Below are 23,415 nucleotides of genomic sequence, written 5' to 3' on the forward strand. Positions count from 1 at the left end.
CCTGTCTTCCTTCTCTCACCCCAACCGGTCGCAGCAGATGGCCGCCCCTCCCTGAGCCTGGTTCTGCCGGAGGTTTCTTCCTGTTAAAAGGGAGTTTTTCCTTCCCACTGTCGCCAAAGTGCTTGCTCATAGGGGGTCATATGATTGTTGGGTTTTTCTCTGTATCTATGAAGCGCCTTGAGGCGACTTTTGTTGTGATTTGGCGCTGTATAAATAAAATTGAATTGAATTGAATTGAATTAATACAGGAAATAGAGGAAAAGTTTTCACCACACACAAATCAAACTTTAACTCCCTGGATGAAAGTTAAATCACTGCAGCAAGCCTAGATAGGCTTACTTTTTTAACTGTGAGGCTCTTTTTAACGAGAAAATGCACATTTCTCTCAGAACCTTACTGAGGATGCAGTTTAGTTCTATATTGCCATTTTCAAGAGACAGGTCTGAAAGTGAAGCAGTTCAGTTATTCTGCAGTAACTGCTGCAATAAAACAGGTATTACAAACCTGACAAAGTCAAATCCCAGTGAAACCCCAAGTCCCGTCAAGCCTCAAATGAGTTTGCACAGATTAACGTTAAATCAGAAACTTCTCTGTGTCATTCACGCAGAAACAAAGTGTTAGTCAAATAAAACAAAACTCATATTAAGGTTTCCACATATCTGTAGCTTTATGGTGACTCAGGTACAAGCCTAAACTAGCCTAACCCCAAGTCTAACCCCAGGTGACAATCATTGTGCAAATATATGAGTGATGCATGAACATTGTCGTGGTATTTGTTACCGACAAATTCATAAAAAACAACTTTAAAGCTATCTGAACCCATCTGAAAATGTGCACTTTATTCTGCACCATGATGGAAAGCGTTCTTGCTTTTCATAATGAGATTACTGTAAAGCCATTATACAGAGTGCTTTGCATACAGTATCGTTCAATTCCCTTGCTTAAAAAAATGGCAACATGAAATATGAAATGTTTGTGCGTATTTGTGTGCATGCAAATGATGGCCTTTATGTGACAGTGGGAGCGTAAACAGCCGCATTACCGGGACTGATGTTAGCAGTGCTCAGAGAGTGCCGCTCATACATGTTTCATGATGTCAAACTCCAAATTCAGCAGAGACACTGCTGCAGGAAAATGCATGGGCCAATGCAACATTGAGTAGGTGCAGGCGCAAACTCGGTAAAGACATGAGTTGAATGAGACTTCAGTCATTTGAGATTTGGAGTAGTTTCAGTTTACAGTACTTTCCCTCTCCACCTACACTACACACTCATAAACATACAACCTCAATTGTGTTTGTCATGATTGGGTATAAAAGGAGCATCCCCAGAAGGCTCAGCTGTTCACAGGCAAGGACGGGGCGAGGTTCACCACTTTGTGAACAACTGCGTGTGCAAATAGTCCAGCAGTTTAAGAACAACGTTTCTCAATGCACAATTGCAAGGAATCTTGGGATTTTTCTACTGTCCATAAAAAGATTCAGAGCTCTCCACGTAAGCGGCGAGGCCGAATAAGAACACTGGATGCCCATGACCTTCAATCCCTCATTTGGCACTGCATTAAAAACCAACATCATTCTGTAAAGCTATTACTATGCGGGCTCAGTTAACACAGTTCATCGCTACATCTACAAGTGCAAGTTAAAACTCTACCATGCGAAGCGAAAGCCATATATCAACAACACCCAGAAATGCTGCTGGCTTCTCTGGGCCTGAGCTCAGCTGACATAGACTGACGTAAAGTGGAAAAGTGTGCTGTGGCCTGACGAGTCCACAAATCTTGGGCCAAAGAGGAAAAGGACCATCCGCACCATGCCCCTGCCCCAGCTTTTTTGGAACGTGTTGCAGGAATCAAATTCAAAATGAGTGAAAATTTGCAAAACAACAATAAATCTGATCAGTTTGAACATTAGCTATATTGTCTTTGTAGTGTATTCAATTGAATATAGGTTGAAAAGTATTTGCAAATCATTGCATTCTGTTTTTATTCATGTTTTGCACGATGTCCCAACATTGGAATCTGGGTTGTACATCCTCAGAACAGCGTGCTGAATCCACTGTAGTAACTGTTTTCCATTCTTCTGAAAAGAAGACTTTATGTCACGGTTCCTTATTCATGGTGTTTAAAATGGTAAAATGGTAAATGGCCTGTATTTGTATAGCGCTTTACTAGTCCCTAAGGACCCCAAAGCGCTTTTACATATCCAGTCATCCACCCATTCACACACACATTCACACACTGGTGATGGCAGCTACATTGTAGCCACAGCCACCCTGAGGCGCACTGACAGAGGCGAGGCTGCCGGACACAGGCGCCACCGGGCCCTCTGACCACCACCAGTAGGCAACGGGTGAAGTGTCTTGCCCAAGGACACAACGACCGAGACTGTCCAAGCCGGGGCTCGAACCGGCAACCTTCCGATTACAAGGAACTCCCAACTCTTGAGCCACGATCGCCCTTTTTACACACAGATTAAGAATAAAAGAACAATTTTTATTTAGACCTTTATGAATCATCAAATAATGTTAGCTCAACAGTGTTTAGTGATCAATATCCATCACAAAAAAACAAAGAAAAAAATCACACAGAACAAGTTTAGCCATGAATATTTTTTTTATTTTTGGTAATTATAAATATCTGCTTTAAATACACTAACAAAATAGCTTGGACATTTTTCATGACTCGATATAGTAACAGTTTCCCAAAAATTGAGATACTTTGAAAATTTCAGGATCTACAAACCTGAGCCACAACGAAAACAAAAGATCAACAGAAGGTTTGGTAACCGATGCTACACAGTAGCTGATAGAAGATGAACAGCTCCAGTCCTCCACGAGTTACCAGCGCCGTGAAACGCGTTACTGACACGTCAGCAAGCTCCGGCTGAAAACAAAACTTCTGAATACACAACAGCCAGATTAACAATTCGACTTCATCGTCTTTATGCATTGAATTATGGATAGACAGCGTTGAATGATTGGGAGATTGACTGCAATGCACTTATATTTGATTAAAAGCTTCACAACAGTGTAAATTTCAGAGATCTGTAAACGCTGCACATGATTCAGCAGAAGTAAACACACATATCCAATCAGCAAAGGTTCATGTACTCTTATGTAAAGAAAATAGAAAATACCCTCACATGTATGGAGTTACATTTGTGCCACAAGTCAGTGCAGACTTGATTTTTGCCATGTGACAATCAATCTACTTCTTCCTATGCTTAGAATTGAAGCACAAATGACTCTCCGTAAGTCAGAGCAGCATCTGCTGTGCTGATTAACTACGCGTATGTGGGTGCCAGTTTCCTCCTAAGGGTGAGGGAAGGATGCTCTTCTTTGTTGGTACAAGTTCTTGCAAGCATCGTTTAGCTGTACACACAATAGGTGTCGAGAGAAAGCCACCTGCTCCCGGTTCCCTTTGTTCTTATTAATATTACATGTTGTATACCTATGATGCAAAGCTTTCAGGGAATTACATCTTTAAAGAACAAAACAGAACAACATTAAGCGCACACACACGCACACACACACACACACACACACACACACACACACACACACACACACACGTGTGTTTGTATTGATTTTGCTTCCTGTTGGAGAATTTTCAAGGGGAAAAAAAAGTTCCCTCTCCAGAAACTTGTCCACTATCAAGATTTCCATCTGTTCAGTTACTTTTTGTGATTCTGCATTAATTCTGCACATAACTTGTTTGTGATGAGTACACATCTTTCAGGAAACCTTTGAAAAGCCCACACAGACGTGCAGAAAGACCTCAGTGCAGCCGAGTAGGTGGTGGAGGATGGATTGTCGTGCTTGCTCCGATTTTAGTGAACTGCTAATTCTTTCAAAGAGACACCGAGGTCTTCCTCTCGGGTGTCGCTAATCCCCTAAACATCTGATCACGTCAGAAAGTTGCAGTTTGTAGCAATGCCATGGATGCGGTCTCCTTCCTTACAGATGTTGATGCTGTGTAATTTTGTTTTGTTTCCTTCCTTCACCTGGATGCTGAGGTCATGCCAGCCGCTGATTTTCCTTCGTGAGCCATCGTGGAGGGTTTCGGTTTGGCCATTTTCAGTCCGCTTTAAAGCTGCATTTAATCATCTGAAAAACTGTTTTCCTCGATGAGATCAGTTTAAAATTCAACGCTGGTTCTGGAAACGGGGAACTTTTAACACCTGTTTAAGGAAGGTGTAGGTTGTGTTGCTAATCTGTCTTTAAAGCACTTTTTGGTGGTTTAATGACCTGTTTGTTTTGAATCATAGTGAATGGCTCTCGGTCTTCTGGCATTAGTTGTTTCAATGTTCAGGACAAACCTTCTGTAAACCAGCTTTGAGTTTTTAGGCTACGTGAAACTTTGACAGCAAACAATAAAGGTGTCTGATTATCCACACTGACTGTGGGGAAGATTCCTAAAAACTACAGTCGCTCCTGACTAAAAAACAGCTGTTTAAGTGTAACCTATGATATTTTACATGTTGCTTTCATTTAAGATACTGTATATCCAGCCTACAAGTATCAGTATGGTATCCCAGCAAGTATCCCAGCATTCAAAGTTGAGAAAAACAGAGCTGTGGTGAGAAGTTTGCATCCACTCATCACAGCCATGGATGTCAGGCTAATTTTTTACAGTGGGGTGGCTGTATGGTAAACTTCTTTGATGCAAAGCATGAAATGGGTGCACAAGTTTGAATTTATTTTGGATTCCTAACCAGCTGCCTCTGACATGAGAGTGACAGTTTGGGTCTTCTTTCAGACATCTGAACAATTTATACAGTTGTTTGAACTGATGATCTTGAAATCTACAGATGGCTCCAAGAGACTCTCCCAAGTTATGTAAATCTGCATTTTCACAAATTCTTCACTGAGTTCCCTGGACCGTCCCATTGCTCTGAGTATGGGCGAGCCAACGAGTGCCTTTGTAATGATGCAAAGAAACTACCAGTTTTATTCAATCATGATCACCAAGTTAATAGGCCTTAGCCTGTATGTATACTTCTGACCATGTGTTGATTATAGAAAATCCAAAATAAGTTTAAACTTGTGCACCCAGTTCTTATCTTTTAAGTCATTGAAATGCAGCGATTCACCCTGAAAAAAGAACAGCTCAAAGAAATGAGCCTGAAATTCCGACCTGTGATGACTGGATGAAAACAACCACAGCTGGATTTGTAAACTCCAAATATCTGTATTTTACTGTGATCTTTTCATACTTTTTGCTGTGTATTCTGAATGAACAACCATCCAAGGTTTAATTTTCATTCACATGGCAGAAAACGAGCGGGCAGCAGTGACCTCTAAATCCAGGGAAAAGAACGCCGCGTTTCTTGTTGAAAAGTTTAAAATTGAAAAAGGAGGAAGCGTCTGAAATAGGATAATAAATATCTGAGGTTCTGCACCTTCATGCTACACCTACGCAGGCATTTTCAATTATTTGTCTTGATTAGACATCTTCTGAGGACCGTGTAGGAGTATTGCCGACATGCTATGATAAACTACGGACCTGAAATCAGGTTTATTACACATTCTGTGGTATTTAATTCTTCTGAATATTTAGCCAAGGTTTGGGCCACCCTAACAAATTCTTAGTTTAGGTGTGACTTTGACCTGTACTGACCTCAGCAGTCACCATGATGGACTGAGCGCTCTCATCACTGCGTCTCTGCTGTAAGACCCGACTCTTAAAAGCCAGAGCCGTCGAGGAGAGTGCTGTGGCCACGTCTTCTGCTGCTCTAAGGTTTCATTGTGTGATTACTCTCTTCAAACGCGTTGGAGAGGCATCCTTTATAAGGTCAATGAGAAAAAGTTGATGGGAGCAGTTAGTAATTTACAGACAGCACAGATGCAGCCAGACAATGTGAGGATGAAAACTGTAGTCAGACACCGAGCTGGGCTAACGTGAGCAGGGCTGATTTATAACAAACCCCCCACCATATTAACAAAAAGTCTGGTTCTGAAAGGGCAAATGTGCACATCATTCCCACTTTTTCCATATGCTGAGGGATACTGCAGGTATCTATTAAAGTCAAAGCAAAGCATCTGATACACAACCAACACGACATCTGTAGGTTTTTGATCCAACTGGATTATTTTTGCACTCACGTTATATTTCTGAGAGTGTTGAGAGGGCTTTGAAATATGATTTTTGAGATAAAGTTAAAAGAAAAGCTAAAATTTTAAATAGTGAGGAAATCTGAGAGTTAGTTGTTGTTTTTCTGCAGGGATAATTCAGCTTTTCTAAAATGCCGCACACTGCAGCACACTGCTCCAGGTGTCAGTGGACGGATGCCGTGGAATGAAGCTCCATCTTCTCCACATCACGAAGTCTTTTGTCCAGGCAGGTGTTTCCAGATTTCTGTTTAGAAGTGTACACAACGCCAGAATGACTGGAGGTTCTGTCTGTAAACCATTTAATCCCAAAACACACTCTGAAACCCCCGAGTGACGGTGTTTCTATCACAGTGCCAGTTTAAATCACTCTGTGGTATTCTTCATTAGACCAGCTCCTTTTTAGTGACATCAGGAAATCTACAGCACCTGCTCGGTCGCTCCGCTCCAGTCGAGCGGTGATGGTAACGATTTAAAACCTGCCCTAAAAATCAAACGTGAGCAACACGCCGGCTGCTTTGCAACAATACGCTCACCTCGCATCTGTCCGTCTGCACGCAAACATATTGAACCGCGCTCACTCAATTTGTTTTGAGATTGTGTGATGAGGCTGTGGCAGCTCAGGCCTGAACTTAAACTACCTACTGGGAGCCAAAATACATCACAGGCCCGCTCCTGCAATAACCAGACTGCTTACATGATTTCATGAGCCTGTCTCCCGGAACAAGTGACTATATTTCTCATTTCCATCGCAGAGTGGGGAGTTTTAAGAGCTCCGGCTCCATCTGTGAGTGTCTCTTCTCCCAGGTCATTGGTATAAGATGGTTATTAGGTTACTAATGGTCTGTGTCTGATTGAAGCACATCTGCTTCTATGCAGATTCTCCTTAAAAATAAGTCCAGTACTGAAACTAATTGTTTTGAGAGCTTAGTTTGATGCTGAGGTCAGTGTGTTAGTCCATCTCTAACTGGACTATCATTTTATGTGCACCAGACCTCTATGATGGTCCATCCTGGCTTTGGGTCAATTTGGTTTTTCGGTGTGAAGTGGCAGACTTCCTCAGTTAGACCAGTCCATCACGTGAAAGGTCTCCTAATGTCTGACTGGTGTCACTACGTTCACTGTGGCAGGACAGTCAGTATGTTGGTGATGGTCCATTTCTGATCCGTGCAATCCTGAATTGCCAGCTGGAAACTGAACTCTGACTGTCGGCTCTCCACCAGCTCCAGACAGCGCTGCGACTCGATGTTTTGGATGGGACCACCCTGGAGAGACAGAGACAAATGAGGTGAGGAATATCTCAGCATACAGGCAGGACGGGTGTGACGTTCTACTGATGTTTTTGGACGAGCAGTAACCTCCATGGCTGAAAAGCAAAGCGCAAAGCGAGTGTCAAAAACTGCAGTTGCTCTAATGGCCACTCAAGTCAATTCCTATAGATTCCAATGGTAAAAATGCACAATTTCAGCATTATAGCCTGGCTATTATAGACTATTGGCTATATATAGATATATCTATGTATGTAGACAGGGTGGCTTTAGCTCAGGAGGTAGAGCAGGTCATCTACTGATCGGAAGGTTGGTGATTTGATACACCAACATACACATATATTAAGTGCACCATCCTCAAAAGCAGAGCAACAATCTCCATATTCATGGAGAAACAGGAAGCAACTTTTCAAATGACACCGAGTCTCTGCAACGTTTACAACTCGTCTGCCATAAAACGTATGAGGCAGTTTACAGCAGAGCTGTCAGGTATCTCAAGCATATTTTGACCTTGGCTTTGGACTTTTGCCGGTTTAAGACTGTAGAGTGAGAGTCCAGACTGACGCCTTATTAGAACCGTATTAGTTACCGAACACACCACACACAGATGGTCTTTGGTAGTATTTTGTGTACGGTCAACTAATGTCCAGTAATATTTAAACATTTGGTGCTATGGTAATTATGCAATATAGCTAATATTTCATTATTATAAATTCAGCCTCAACAGGTGATTGATGTTTATTACATAGTGAGTATTTTACCATTTAATTAACAGTTATTTAGATGTTTTGGCAATGCTGCTCCTGTGACATCGGTGCCAGCAAAGCTGACTGAAGGGAACTGACCTGAGAGAGGGGGACACAAAAAGCTTGTGTGTGTCTGTCTGTGTGCACGTCGCTTCACAACAATGTCATTTTCAATAAGAGGCTTGCTTCACTGTCTTTGAATGCACGCTGAGCTGCTGCCTCTCCATTCCTTGAACAATGCGCTGGCACCTAAAAGTAGGTCCTTAGTTATGTGGCAAACAACAGTGATGTGTTTTAATGAGCCCGAGCGCAGTGGGAGCGGAGACTGAACCAGCGCTGCTTTGAAATCAATATGCTCTACACCTCCCAGCATTACATGCACAAGCACAAAGGAACAGCCATCAGTAGCAGCCTGAGGACAGAGCTGACTGTACAGCAGTGTTTTCGTGTTCCTAAACACACCGCTAACATTAGACTACATTAGAAACACAACGAAAAAGCGGACCTGTGCACGGCGCTAACACAGTGCTCTTCTCTCAGCTCTTAGCTCACTGAAAAGGTATCGATTCTCTCTGCTTGCTTTTCTCTGTGCGCAGCTGCTCAGGCACAGAGCTGTTTACCCACAAAACCCAAACTGCTGACACCAAGCATACATGCACATATATGATCTGTCATAAACATGCATTCATGCAGAGAGCGGGACAGAAACGTGGAGCTCCATCTGTCTCTGAGATTTGAACCTGACCTTACACTGACCCCAGGCTGATCACCGTAGCTCTGGATGTGTCCCATCATACACTCGGAATACTCGAGGGCTTCTTATCGAAGCTCAAGGTAAGTATGTGCAACATTTTCACAGCCAAAAAGGAGAAAAAGTGTTCCAAAGCACACTTTCTAAGAGCACCTTTATGCAAGAAAGAATATAAAAAAATAATATAAAGAATAAACCTCTTTAACAAGAACTTTATTGTGGCGTTTGTAATTTTATCATCCGTTTTGAGCTTTCGCTAAGCCTGTTTATTATGCTTAAAGTGTGACTGCATTACTGCTTCTTTACAGACTAATGCTTTGTGTTTTGCATTTTCCTTCACCTGCACCCAGAGACGACACACATTCCTCGAAATCGACTAACGTGCTTTCTGAAGTCCTTCTGGGTTCCTGTTTGATTTCTTATTGTTATATTTAAAACACAAGGCCTGAAGGCAGGAGTCGGGGCTCAGTGAGTCCGTTTAAACCCTGGAGTTTCAGGGTTATGATAGACGAACTCACTTATTACCTTATTAGTTTTTGGCATTATAATACATGCTGCAAACCTCACCTACCCCAGGGCAAAACTTAGATGGGCCAATATGTGGAAAACAGTAGATTAACAGTAGGTTATTATAGTTAACTAAAACTGAACTAAAAAACTAAAACCAGATGTGAAAATACATTTTATTTAATTACAACAGAAATAAAAACGATACTTTTGAACTAAAATTATTTCACAAATGTAAAAAAAAAAAGACCTAAAATAAAAAATGTGTTGTGAAAATATTCTTAGCTTTAGCGTCTGTTAGCTTGGTTAAAGTGGCTGTGAGACGAACATTTTCAAACAATAAAAACTGAACTGAAGTAAGAAAATTCACTCTGGAGACTAACTGATGCAAAAAAAGACGAGAAAACGAGAAACTACTTAGAAAATACAAAACTATAATAACTGTGGTGTCAACATTTCTGATGCACAGGTGAGAAAAACCTCTGATGCTCTTAAGAGAAAATGTTTTTGCACAGATTACTTCGAGCTTCTGGTGGCTAACCCTAAAACTGGCCACCCAAGTCTTATATCGCACTTGCTGATCTTGTATCAGATTTGAATTTTTTAAAAATATTTGTTACAGAGTATAGCATGGTGGAAAAGGATGGAGAGAATCCCCCACTAAGCTTTTGGCTTGGCATTACTTTAGATTTTGTTTTGTATTAATTGCATGCTTTGGTGTTTCTTTGTGTTTGATGTGAGGTGTGGGCCACACCCATGTGGGAGTGGAGATTCTACTCTAGTCCAGCTGCCAGCTATTTGGAGTTGAGTACAGGGAGCAGCTGATTGGGGAGGATTGGAGCCCTTCTCTATAAAGGGGAGAGGAAACAGGAAGTAGGCGTTGTCGTTGTTTTTTAGTAGGACACTGGTGTAGCAGGGAAGCCTCGAAGATCCAGGATGAAGTGTGCACATTTTAACGGAAAAGATTTTTAACCTGGCCTGGTTTTGCTTTTAAAATAATCTGAGGATGTTGGAGGGAGGACTCATTTTTATTGGGATGTGAGTGGATGTGCTGGGAGGCAGGAAAACAAACACTGGACTGGAGACTCTCTGTGCCCCTGAGAAAGAAACTGGACCAGTTTTGTGGAAGTTCCAGCTCCCAGGATGTGATGTGGAGACCCAGCCTCGAACGAAGTCAGGCCTGAAAAGGTGGGTGGCAAGCCTTTTTGAGGAAGATGCAGGATTGATACGTTTTGGCTGCTTGTTCTTCCAAGTGACCACCTTTCCCCTGTTTGTAACCAGGCTAACAACCCTGACCGCGGTGGCTTTGGGCCTTGGATTCCTGGCCAGAGTTGTGTCTTCAGCCAGTAGTTTTACCCGGAGAAAGAACAAATAAATCTTGTGTAACCCATTGCAGTGTGCGTGTGGTGGTTCGTTACTGGTCAATATTAGAGCTACTACTTTCTTGTACGGAGGCCATTTTGGGCCTTACGTAACATATTTCTTCCCTTTATGCCCTTTTCAGACCTGTAACTGAGGTCAGGTCTTGTGTCTTGCACTGTGAGCATTTTTTCCAGCTTTCCTTCCTGGATGTAAAAACCTTATTAATATATCACTTTTCAGTCACTTCTGTGTTTTTTGCCTTCATCTTTCTATATTCATGTTCTCATTGTTACTTGGCTGCAGTTTAAAGATTCAGATTTAGGATCTTTATCTGCTTCAGAGCTGCATTTGAATCCTTTTTTGTCCAAACTGATATATTTTCAAATTCATATTTAAGCAGAGGATTTTTCTTTTGGAGGGCATGAAGGGTGCAATTTGACTCAGAGGCTGTAATAAAGGGCGACACAAATAGGAGCCTCGTTGGAGATTAAAAGGGACATCCTTCTGAAGTGTTGGCACTCCCAAGTAGATAATAGCTTCATCCAGGAAATACGCTACGAGCCATCCCTCGTTTCTTTTCATTTTGCTTTAAAGAAGCCAGACTGACCATTTTCACAGGACAAAGCATAACAAAGGGCACCGAACTAAAGGGAGAAACAGAATTGTATCTCTACATAACAGACAAATTGGCAAAGAAACAATGAAATTTTATCTTTATTGCTGGTACTTTGTCTCTAGAAAGCTGTCAAAAGAAAAACATATTTGTTCCCATTTCTTCACTTGAATCTATGAAAAATGCCACAAATATTTCAGTTTGACAGAAATAAAAACGTTTTCTTTTAAACAATAAGGCGATTCCCAAAGACTTATTAGCTGGAACCTTGGGATATGTCACACGGTGTGCAGAGTTTCCTCAAACTATAGAAAAACAACAAGAGGAAGACAAACAGAGAAATGACAGACCTAAAAAACTCTCTACAACAGATGAAGAGCATCTGAAGGTCACGTTGTTAAGAAACGGGACCTGACAGAAACCGAGAGCTGATTCATCTACTGTTCACTGAAGCCTCATCAGGAATGGTCTCAGAGGAAGTGTGGCTCTCAAGATGCCATTTTTCAGACCTGAGGTGTGTCAAATTATACAAGAACATGAGACTGGCAGTCAAACACAACACTAACTACATGGCAACACCATGATACCGTCGTCACCATTTGACAGGATCAATATTTGACAGCACAGTGTTGTTAGCTCGCAAAAAACCCAGCATAACAAAACAAGTAAATTAGTGAAATTCAGTCAGAATCGAGTCTGAAGAAGATTGTTCTTTCAAGCTACAGTTTTAAATTTGCTTGTATGGCTCTGTTCTGTCACCTCCCTACCTTTCCACACTCATAAATGGAGTAACAATAATAATAATGGATTGGATTTATATAGCGCTTTTCAAGGCACCCAAAGCGCTTTACAATGCCACTATTCATTCACTCTCACATTCACACACTGGTGGAGGCAGCTACAGGTGTAGCCACAGCTGCCCTGGGGCAGACTGACAGAAGCGAGGCTGCCATATCGCGCCATCGGCCCCTCTGGCCATCACCAGTAGGCGGTAGGGTAAAGTGTCTTGCCCAAGGACACAACGGCCAGGACAGAGAGAGCAGGGGGATCGAACCGGCGACCTTCCGGTTACAGATGAGCTTCCCAATCCCCTGAGCCACGGTCAGATGAGTTTTTAATAATAATGGTAACACATTTTCTCTCTATATAAGGAACGTCTTGATGCATTCTCAATCATCCAGGAAAGTAAATCTCCAAAAGTTGAATCTGTTCATCTGGACGTAGCGTTTTTGTGGGAGAAACGTTTCGTCACTCATCCAAGTGACTTCTTCAGTCTCAGCTGACTGCAGGTAAACCTACACATACGGATCAGTATCTAAGGTTTGACTCTCATCATCCACTGGAGCACAAACTGGGCGTCATCAGGACGCTACAACACAGAGCGAACACCATCCCCACTGACACAGCAGCCAGGGAGGCAGAAGAACATCAAGAAGGCTCTGAGTAAATGTGGTTATCCCAGCTGGACTTTTGTCAAAGCTGGAAAGGCTCCTAAAGAAAGCTCCAGCCGATCCAGGAGAGAAGGACAACCGCTGCCCAAGCGAAAACCTGTAGTGATCCCGTACGTGTCAGGAGTATCAGAGCAGCTGAGACGCATTTTTTCTAAACACCAGGTCTCTGTGGCTTTTAAACCCCAAAACACGCTGCGCCAAAAATTGGTCCACACCGAGGATCGGGTCCCCCGACACAAACAGAGTAACATAGTGTACGCTGTTAAGTGCCAGGAGGATTGCCAGGATTTATACATCGGGGAAACCAAACAACCTCTGGCGAAGAGGATGGCACAACACAGAAGAGCTACCTTGTCAGGCCAGGACTCTGCAGTCTATTTACACCTACAGGCCAGTGGACACTCTTTCAATGATGAGGATGTTCCCATCCTGGACAGAGAGGAACGCTGGTTTGAGGGCGGAGTCCAGGAGGCCATTTACGTGAAAAGGGAAAGACGATCTCTGAATAAGACGATCTCTTACAATGCTGTGATTGCAGCCATTCCCCAACTCTCTGTGAATGGGACTCATGGCCATTGATCAGTGGTCTTTGATCAGTGGGTTTTGATCATTGGTTGTTGATCAATGGTCATGAGAATTTGCATAATTAAGATTAAGGAACTGACCTCCCAGCCCATTGTTCCTTCAGTGGGCTGGTTTCAGTCATTATGCAAATGTACTGTTTATAAAATTGAAACCTGCAGTCAGCTGAGGCTGAAGACGTCACCTGGATGATGACGAAACGTTTCTTCCACAAAAACGCTACGTCCAGATGAACAGATTCAACTTTTGAAGACATATATAAGGAAGGAAGTGTTGTGTTTAAGGAAGAGCGAGACTTGTAAGCAGACATCAACTCAAAACAATCTTGTTAAAGGTGAAACAGAATCCATATAAATTGAATCAGGTGTACTGTGGAACACATGGAGCTTCACACATGCTACCCCCCACCCCCCCACCCCTCATCCAAGCACAGAGCAGGCATTGGTGAAAAAGGATGGGGTGGATGTGGGTTGTAAAGCGGCTTGCAGATAAAGAAGCCCAAATATCCAAAGCAGTGTTACTAAAAGCAGTTTGAAGCCTGACTAAATGAAGCCATTTTGCTGTGAGACAGAGTGCACGTACTCTGCCAGAGTGGGATTGACATTTTCAGGTTTACATCATCTTCTGCAGTGGGCCGCTAATGGGACGTTATAGCAGGAGGAAGCAATCATAGTAGTCTTCCTTTGATGCCTTTTACTGTATATAGTATAGTAGAAGCAGGCTTGTGCCCCATTAAAGTAATCACAATGATCATTCTTGCCTCCTCTGCTGAAAACCAGTCAATTGGCTCTGTCTAAGTGTTTGACCTCCTGAGTCACTTCCAGCAAATGTACTTAAAAAGTCTATGTGCTAACTCTGCAGCTAAGACTAAGTGTACAGGAGCGGAGCCGGTGTATATACACAATCGCACACATTGATGTTCCCCTATGCACAGACACAGGCACATATATACAAGCACAGAAAAACATGTGGCATTTATCCAGCACCATGTCCTCGATGCTGCAGCGAGCCTGCCTGTCATTCTGCAGAGTGCAGCGTCGAGCCACACTATTGATTCCTTGCTATTAAGGCGGGAACACTAGTTAATCAGTCGGTCAGAGAGCCAGTCAGCCAGAAAGCTATCAAGCAGCCAGTCAGGGGGTTGGGCTGGCAAGTCAGACGGTCTGTGAGCCAGACGCTCAATCATCGAATCATTCACCTCGAAGAAGCGGTGAGTAAAAGCACCCCGAGAAGACAAAGAGCACCGAATGCTGCGGCAGCAAGTGTGAGGTGCTAGAGTCTGTTCATGCTAAAATACACCCAATTTACTTTTACACGAGCAGAACAGCAAACATCCCAGAGTCTCTCAGCTTGATACAAATCCAGGATCATCTACAGATACAAACAGCCTCGCGGGCTTTCTTTGATATAAACTGTGATAGCCTTCAAAGTGCTTTGTGACATCTGCTAACATTTAGTTTACACCAACATTCAGCTCACATCTTTTGTGATTCATTCATTCTTTTCCACAGCTGCACATTATTCTGTCTCTTTGTGACAAGAAAAATATACATAAGAAAAGATTTTTTAAAAGTACTCACAACATTACACCCACAGGCGGCACTTTCTGTTTATTGTTGTACCCTCGACAATCCCAAGCACATGAGCTTTTCAGCTGGGAGCAGGCTGCTGTTTTCAGTGAAACAGCTTTGATAAAACCAAGACATCCTCCAACCTTAATGACCATTTACAGTCTCCTGCCCCTCTTAAAAGTAGCCAGAGGAGTGTAAAATGGACACAGATTCAAGTTTACCTCAAACACAGAAGGTGATGGACCTTTTCTGAAGAGACTTTGCAATCTGGCTGATAAATAATAGTGTCGTTCATGTTTAAATACAAAGGTTCTGTACTCCGAGTGAATGCATTGCATTATTAATGCGGCGAGCCATGACTCATCCTTCAGAGAGAACAACAACGGTCTTCCCATGGTCACTGCGCGGTGACAAAAAGAATATTATCTTAAACCCCCGTCTCTCTGCACTCATGTTGGAACAGCTTCACTTATCTAACAAGAAGGTTCGACCCGTTTTCACACCCAACTCCTAACTACATACGTTGTCAGCATATAACAGGTCGGGTCAGCTTCACATTGTGATGCATCAGATACTCCCTTAGTATGAGTTTTTTGCAGGTTAGTCCAGCAGACCCAACAGGAGACCCCAACAGCTGAAAGTGATGAGCGGAGCCTGAACGCTAGAGTGGTTCGACACCATTGCTGGGCTCATACATGTAAATGACGTGAAAATGGAAACGTAACTTTGTAACCAAGTAAATGTCAGAGAGGCAGAGAGTGATCTCATCATTTCCTCAGAGATTATTAAGTATTCTGATAATGTGAAAGAGTCACTGTAACACAAACAACTCCAATGTTTTGATGCTAAATTCCAAGCGAACAGTCCACCCTCCTCCTCATGTGGGGTTTAGCAGGTTTTGGTTCTTCCTCACACACAGAATCTATGCTAAAACTGTCATAGTCCCTTTGGTAGGTCTATGATTGGTCTTTCTATTAGTTCTATATTTCCTTCTGGGTTTGAGAAGCTTTTGAGGTTCACGTTTCTTTCTTTTCCCTTCCTTCACTCTTGTCTTTGTGTTAGTCTTTTGCCTTTGGTTCTCCTGTTTAATTGTGTCACGTTAATCGTCTTCAGTCACGTCTCTCTCGTTTGATTTTGGTAAGTGTGCTCTGTGTCTTACGCCGAGTCTTACTTTCCCATCTCGTTTGGTTAGTTGTCTGCAGCTGTGTTTCCCACCTGCTCCCACTTCCCTCATAACCTTTTGTTTGAATTGTCTCAGTGTCCCCTTGTGCTTTGTTGAGACATTCACATATAGCTACATGCTGCAGATCGTGTATAATCTCTTGTTTTCTGGATTCTGGAGTCACTGTCTTGTTTTCTCATCTTGGTGTTATTCATGTGTCCTGTGTTTTGGATCCCCAACTTACTGCAACAATCACACAGCCTTAAATATGACAAGAAAGGGGGTTTCCCTGTGCACAGGAAATGTGTACCTGAGAGAATATATAGATACGATAAGAAGGGTTTCCTGATCAAGTGTTGCGAGTGACCCTTGGAAAACCTGCACAGCTGCACTGGAGGTCCTTACATGCTTTACTTTTTTTTTATGAATCAGCATTAATATACACAGAGCAGACAAGGAGGGTAGAAATAACTTATAACTGGTCACTGAAAAAAGTGCATTCTTAGTGGGTCCACTTTGCAAATATGTCAATAAGATAAGTCCAGAAACAGCCTTTGAATGAAAAGTTTCTGAAATGTTAGTGACCCAAACTACAGCTGTTGTTGTAGAGAGTAAAGAATGAGCTGCTCATCAGAGTCATAAATGACTGATTGTAATCAACTGAACATGATCCGACATGACTGAGATCTTTTACAGGTTTGGATTGAACAGTACGACTCTGCACTAAAGATGCACCACGATCGAAATCAGCGAGCACCAGACAGAAAACACTAATCGAGACAACTATGTTTGTTAGTACATATTTTCAGCCCTGTGTTCACTTCTCAGTTTGGATGGATACAGTTTACGATGGCTGATTCTAAGAACGACTCTCTCGATGTCTCCGCTTTGATCTGAAAGCGAACAAGCCTCGCTCAGGAAACTCTCAGAGCGGCCTGCCCGCCCGCCTGATGAAACGCTCTGGTGTTGCTCTTCTATTGTGCAGTCAGCCTAAAGAACGTTGGCCAGCAGCTCAGCTTTTGCCAAATGAAACTTTTTACTGGGTTACCCTAAGGTAAATGGTGCCCATAAAGGGACAAATAAAAGCAGAGCAACAAAATAAAAAGCTGATGTAAGAAAATTCACCCTTATCACAAAACACTGGCTGCTGTCGGGCAGAATTTTTTGATTTTCTTCCAGACCTTCTTGCGCTGTTTCACTGTATTGATGGCTGCTCCCTTGGGGTTAAGCTCAGTTCAATATTGTAAAAGATCTACTTATCAATAATTCACAAATACTGACTGGCCGCTTCACATGAATCGCTGCCTCCCTCCGTCTCTGCTTCGCTTCATCGCCTCGCTTCTTTCCAGCATTGCTACAAGCCTCTGTCGTTCTTTCCTTTTATTTTCTCGCCCCGCCTCGTCTCTTTCTTTCATCTCTTTTCTTCATTTTGCACTTGTTTACTTGTGAGATTCTCTGTATACCTCCTCTTGCTCACTCTTTGTCTAAACATGTACTTCTGAGCAGGGGAGACTTCAAAAACCAGAGCCCTTTGTCAGCTGCACAATCTACACTCTTTAAGCAACAACACTGTCAATTTCAGAGACCAAAAATACATAACAAATGCATATAAACGTGTATCTGTGCTGCTCTGATGCTAAGTGTCAGCAGCCTCTTTGCTAATAAAAACATCCTGAAACCACAGCTGTTAGCTCACTTTGAAAGCTAATGGGCATTAGTGTCCACCCTGAGGCGAGAACAACAGTGTGGTTTCTAACATGAAAATGAAAATGATGTGAAACACATGGTGGGATAATCCAAGCTTGAGCTTAGGTTGCTAGCATGAGCTGATAAGCATAAATCATGATGGGCACCTTCTTCAGTAACTTGCACGTTGCTCATGTTTTTCTAATTACTTTTTTAAAAACAGCTAAAACATGCATGTGTTATGGCTCGAAGCTAAAGCTGCAATAAAATAATATTTCCTGTTCTAACAAGTAGCTTTCTGACTACGTGTCATGTGACAAATCTTTGATCAAACTTTGAGGCTACCTCAATAGAGAATTTTTTGGTTTTAAGCGTAGCTCAGTGCTTTGATTTTTCAGACACAATCTATTATTAATCTGACTCCCAGCTGTAGCAGAAGGCTATCGTTCTGTTATTAGAATTACTGCATCTCAGTTTCATGAATTTAGTCCAGTTGGTTTAGATTCATGTCTGTCCAGACTTTACTTTTGGATGTAAAATGGTGTTATGTGTCATTTTGTCCTATTAGAGGTGTTAAATTTGGTCACTTTGTGAATGACTTCTGGAGTTATGAGAAGAGAAACACACATCTCATGCTTTATCCAGAGACTGTATACAAAAGATGGACATACCAGGTTTGTGAATATTTTGAAGCTTCAAAGTTTCATTACAATCATATTACTCCTTTTAGAAAGTAAATAGAAATAGAAAGGCAGCTCATCAGGTAAAGCTTGCTAACTTCACAGCATGTTATATCAATAAACTATATGAGTGCAATCCACAGACACAGATATATTAGTATTAAGTAAATTCAAAATCAGCAGCAAAATCACAACAACAGTGGTCTCAGGGCACTTTATATCGTAAGGTAAAGACCCTACAGAGAAAACAGAGAAACCCCAACAATCAGATGACCCCCTATAAGCAAGTGATCTGGCGACAGCAGGAAGGAAAAACTCCCTTTTAACAGGAAGAAATCTCCAGCAGAAACAGGCTCCGGGAGGGGCGGGGCCATCTGCCGTGGTTGATTGGGGCGAGTAAAGCCTGAAAAGTAGAATTTTACCCATCAAAACTGAAGCTCAAACTACTTCGACACATTGAAACATCCAGTTATGAGCTTCTGATTTGCAGACAGCTGTGGGCGACAGCTGCCTACCTGACCACATCAGCCACAGCTCTAACTTTAAGTCTTAGAAAGATTCAAACTGGATGTGAGTTTAAATATATGCCTCATTCAGGTGTCATAAAGAGGAAATTTAACCATAAAGGCTGAAACGGTTTAGAAAACAGGATGATGTGACCGAGGCCACCAGAAGAACTGCAGGATTTAAAATGCGGTGCTTGGTGTTTTCTGACAATGACTACTGATCCAGTGTAATTACATATACATTGCTTATTGTTTTTCAGTGTAAAATCTCCATAAGAAATGACAATAGAATAATTTCTCTATTTGGAGCAAATAAGGAGAAGGAAGTTACTTTTTAAGGATAACTGGAAAGCTCTTTTCTCTTCTGCACATGAAATGTATAACTTTATGCAATTTAACTTTGTGGGAGAATTATTATAGTTGCAAATATATTATCGACTCTTAATGAGGCCATTACTGGTGCAAATCCATATCCAGTTCATCACTGGTAAACAAATGAGTGCATTACTGCTAATGGAAAGAGGATCAGAAGATGTAACAGTTGTTGTTACGCTAACTTTTAACTCTTTTTTTCAGTGAGATGGAAAATCTGGCCTGAAAAACGTGATCAGCTGGTGAAGTGAACGTTTAAGGTTTCGCCCTCTCCGTCTCTTCTGAAGTTTTTATACTTCCTAACATTTCTGGGGACCTTATTTGACTTCGCCACCATACTTTTTATGAAGAAATCCAACCCCCACGGGGTTGTGCCTAATGGGTTTCATCTCTTTGACTTCTGACAAGTTGGGAGTGAGAGTTCTGAATCTGGCCGATGCTAATTAGGGGCTGATTCCCCTGCCAGAGTGCCTGGTAGTAAGATAGTCAGGAAACTGGATGGTGAGGTGGTACTGTGCCTTTCAGAAGACTGGATGAGAATCGAGGAGAAGACGGGTCTGAATGATGGATAAATACGCCCCACCTTCAGTCTGATGTTTGGGATGAAAACAGTCCACGTACACACAGACGAAGCTTACAAATGCGCACACAGGCCAGATGCCAAGGGCGTGAATGCGGCAGTGTCTTCTTTTTACTAATTATCCAGCTCCTTCTACTTATCTGTCACATTTTAAGACAACATTAAAAGTGTGAAGATAAAAATAAAAGAGGCTTGTTAAAAGTCAGAAATTGTGGACGTGTGAAAGCTCATTATGCAACGGAAGTAGATGTGCTTTTAAAATCGCACAGAATAGAGGAACAATGATCCACGCTCTAACAAAACCAGGACGGGTGCTGCTAAAGAGTCGGAGACAAAGTGGAGAGGAAGAAGCACGAATCTCACTCAATTATTGAATAAAAAAGAAAAGCATAGGATCCGCAGAGATTTGGTCCAGCAGACAAAAAGCAGCAGGAGGTTACAGCAACATACAGAATATCAAAAAAGCAAAGGAAGGAGATCAAAGCCTGGAAACATTCAGAGGATGCCCCTGAAATGGGCAGAACGCGTGCACATCTGGGATTTGTTACAACCACGTAGCGTTCGTTTGGCTGCAGTCGGCCATCTTTGTTTATATGTGCTCAAAGCTCACCTGAGTGAACGTCCAGGTGAGCTTCATGTGCTTAGTAGTGCCGTAGCTGCACTCCAGAAGCCTGGGTTTGCTGTTCACGTCAACCAGACACTTGTTGTCGTCGTCGTCGATCGTCGGACTCAGCACTCCCAGGTGAAGCTGCTGGGAGCTGGTGTAGTACACGTTCTGCTGGGAAACAGAGACGTGCAGTGATGAGACAAAACACCCGTAGGAGCTTCAGAGTAACAGTCATGGCAATACTAGACTACAGTGTAATAAAACGTTTGACAAATCAAGACAGACCAGCTGAACAGTATAAAAGTTGTCTGTATCTTTAAGGTGTATTGAAAGTGCAGCGCACTGGAGATCAACATCATTAGTTATTTAGGTTTTTTCTTTTTTTTTTGGCCTTTAGAAGTCTCAAATACTCATAAGAATGTATGCATCATATATGATAGGCAGGTGTTAAGGGGTTAAGCTCATATTCTTTCTAATGGCCACCAGGGGGCGACACCTGTGTTTGCATAAAGACTTCTGCTCTGTGGAAAAACCTGAAAACGTGACCTCAACACATTTTTTGTTATTTGGGCTGAGTACATTCATTAGGAATAGAATTTAAGTTGGAATATGGTTCTCTTTTTAAATAATTAATAATCAAGTCAAGTGGCTTTATTGTCATTCCCATCATGTGCAGTGGTACAGTACACAGTGCAGCGAGACAACGTTCCTCCAAGACCATAGTGCTACATATAACAGACAATCGAGGTCGGCCATATCTGGATATTTTATTTTTGATCTACTATGTTTACTGTACTCCACTTCTTTTGTTGAAAATTAAAAACAAAACAGACAATCGACACAGGACCACATCAAGTGCAAGTGTGCAGAACTTTGCAAAAATTGCAAAAAAGCAAAACAAAGGCAGTTCAACACCAGCCAGAACAGAACGACACAGACACAAGGCAGTGCAATAGAAAAGTGCAACAATGACAGTGGGCTGTGCAAAAGACTGAGCATTGTGACAATAATGAGGTCCAGTCAGCTTCCAAATAAAACAGCTGGTAGAAACGTCCTGCAAAGAGCCAGTTTTTACTTCAAGGACTTTTTCACTATTACTTTAACAAAGAAGTTAAATCCATACTTCTGCTTGTATCAGAGTATTTTTAACACAAACATCAGTATTTCTACATAAGTGATGACTGTGTGTGATTTTCCCATCATTCACTTTTGTCTGCTCACTCCTGTAGTTTGTGTTTGGTCCCAGTTGGGATGTAAGTTTTTCCAGTTCTAATATGTACCAAGCAGGGGGAAATCAGAGTGATAAATAATGTAATATAGTATTTGTTATCATGCTATAAAACTGGATTTAATCATTTCATTGCAATTCTTGTTTTTCTGTAGATAACAGAAAAACAAGAATAGATCCCCGACGACCCGATGGTTCTGTTTTTTTTAGTAAATTGTATCTTGGGCATAAATATGTTTTTCGTGATCAGAGCTCTGTCCTCTCTGTGAAATAAACTGAACCAGGACAGCAGGTATACCTCAGTTTTATAACGAAGCAGCTCTGCTGTAGCCTGTATTCACTGAGGGTTTCTGTTATTAGAGGTTAGCTGCAGGGAGGACTGTAAGTAGGCTAATTTCTGAATGCTAAGTGTTTTTTTTTATCTCACCTGCAACATTTTCCATGTCTTTTAACAACATTTTCACTTTTACTGCTGTGAAAAATAAACAAGCCACCTGTAACTGAACTAATTAGGAAGAAAACAGAAAGGAAAGAGGGGGAAATATTTAGTGGAAGGTAGGAGAAGAGAGGTCAGGGGACGATATTAGGTGCCAGTTGAATACTAGCTCAGGAAGTTTTCTTTCCCTTTCCAGGTATGCAAAAGCATGAGGACATGGTAATGAATGCAATAGCTGGCCCAGTTCTGAAGCCCGCAAAATGTCTAGTGAGGTAAATCAAACACAAACCTTAAGTAGGTTGAAAATTCAAACCGTGTAGCGAGGCATGCATCCCCCCCTTCAAGTCTGATGGAACAGAAAAAGATGAGACAAAGAATCACAGACAACTTGACATGAGTAAAGCAAATGAGAAGGATCAAGGTCGACAAGAAATCCAAACAAGCGGAAAAAGTTGAGATCAAGGAGCCGTGGAATAGCAGGCACTGCTGACAACAAACGGAAACACCGGCTGAGCGCTCTGACTCACAGTGTATGTGTTTCCACAGGAGTGTGTGAGAGCTCAGAGGAGGTAATTGATGAGAATGATGACCGCCTTACAGGAACAGGACATTTCTAGATAGGAGCCATTATCACACTGTGAACCAGCCACGGGGCTTTTAAGCTGCTGTTTAAAAACTCCCCGAGACAGACAATGGCACACACTGATGTGTGCGTGCATGTGCTGCGAGCGTGTCTGTGCTCCGGAGGAAAAGCTCGTTTTTTTCTGTGCATGTGCACTAATAAGAGTGATTACATTTGCATCCGTCAATAGATTGATGCTCAGTCTCCAACGGCGGGGCCTTAATACTTTCTCCTGCCTGTCACAGCTATGGAAGAGCAGGAACAGAAGGATTAGCACGGTGCTTCTGTAGACACACAGCAGTCTCTCCTGACAGATGCACACAGTAACAAGCGTGGACAGGAGAAAGCTGGGGGATTATTTTTAGTCTTTAATGTTTACTTTCAGCAGATGAGATTTTAAGAAAGAAAATCATTTTGAATTCATTAAAAAACTGTTTGTGACAAACATCAAATATATAAAAATGAGGAGAGGAGAGGCAGCTGGTCCAGATGATGTACCTGTGGAAGCATGAAGATATGTGGGAGACAGGGCAGGACTCTTTGATCAGATCGTTTGACACAATCAGAGAATAAGA

At 42.1% G+C, this 23,415-nt stretch overlaps 1 protein-coding gene across 2 annotated transcripts in view; it reads right to left on the minus strand.

The window, feature by feature from the left end:
- Nucleotides 1–2,594: 2,594 nt before the first annotated feature.
- The window catches only part of galnt18a (UDP-N-acetyl-alpha-D-galactosamine:polypeptide N-acetylgalactosaminyltransferase 18a), a 180,961-nt gene continuing 160,140 nt past the window's right edge, over nt 2,595–23,415 (minus strand). The window contains exons 10-11 of one of the 2 annotated variants that reach the window (XM_084936564.1): nt 20,558–20,722; nt 2,595–7,375 (exon numbers count right to left, since the gene is read on the minus strand). In XM_084936564.1, coding sequence (XP_084792690.1) covers nt 7,229–7,375; nt 20,558–20,722 — 312 coding nt within the window. In that variant the 3' untranslated portion in view covers nt 2,595–7,228. Of the gene's footprint in view, nt 7,376–20,557; nt 20,726–23,415 lie in introns of both variants that reach the window. The other variant, XM_084936563.1, reaches the window with a different exon arrangement.

The sequence above is a fragment of the Perissodus microlepis genome, chromosome 7 (genome assembly GCF_051167445.1).
Source record: "Perissodus microlepis isolate ML-2025 ecotype Zambia chromosome 7, ASM5116744v1, whole genome shotgun sequence".
NCBI classification, from domain to species: domain Eukaryota; kingdom Metazoa; phylum Chordata; class Actinopteri; order Cichliformes; family Cichlidae; genus Perissodus; species Perissodus microlepis.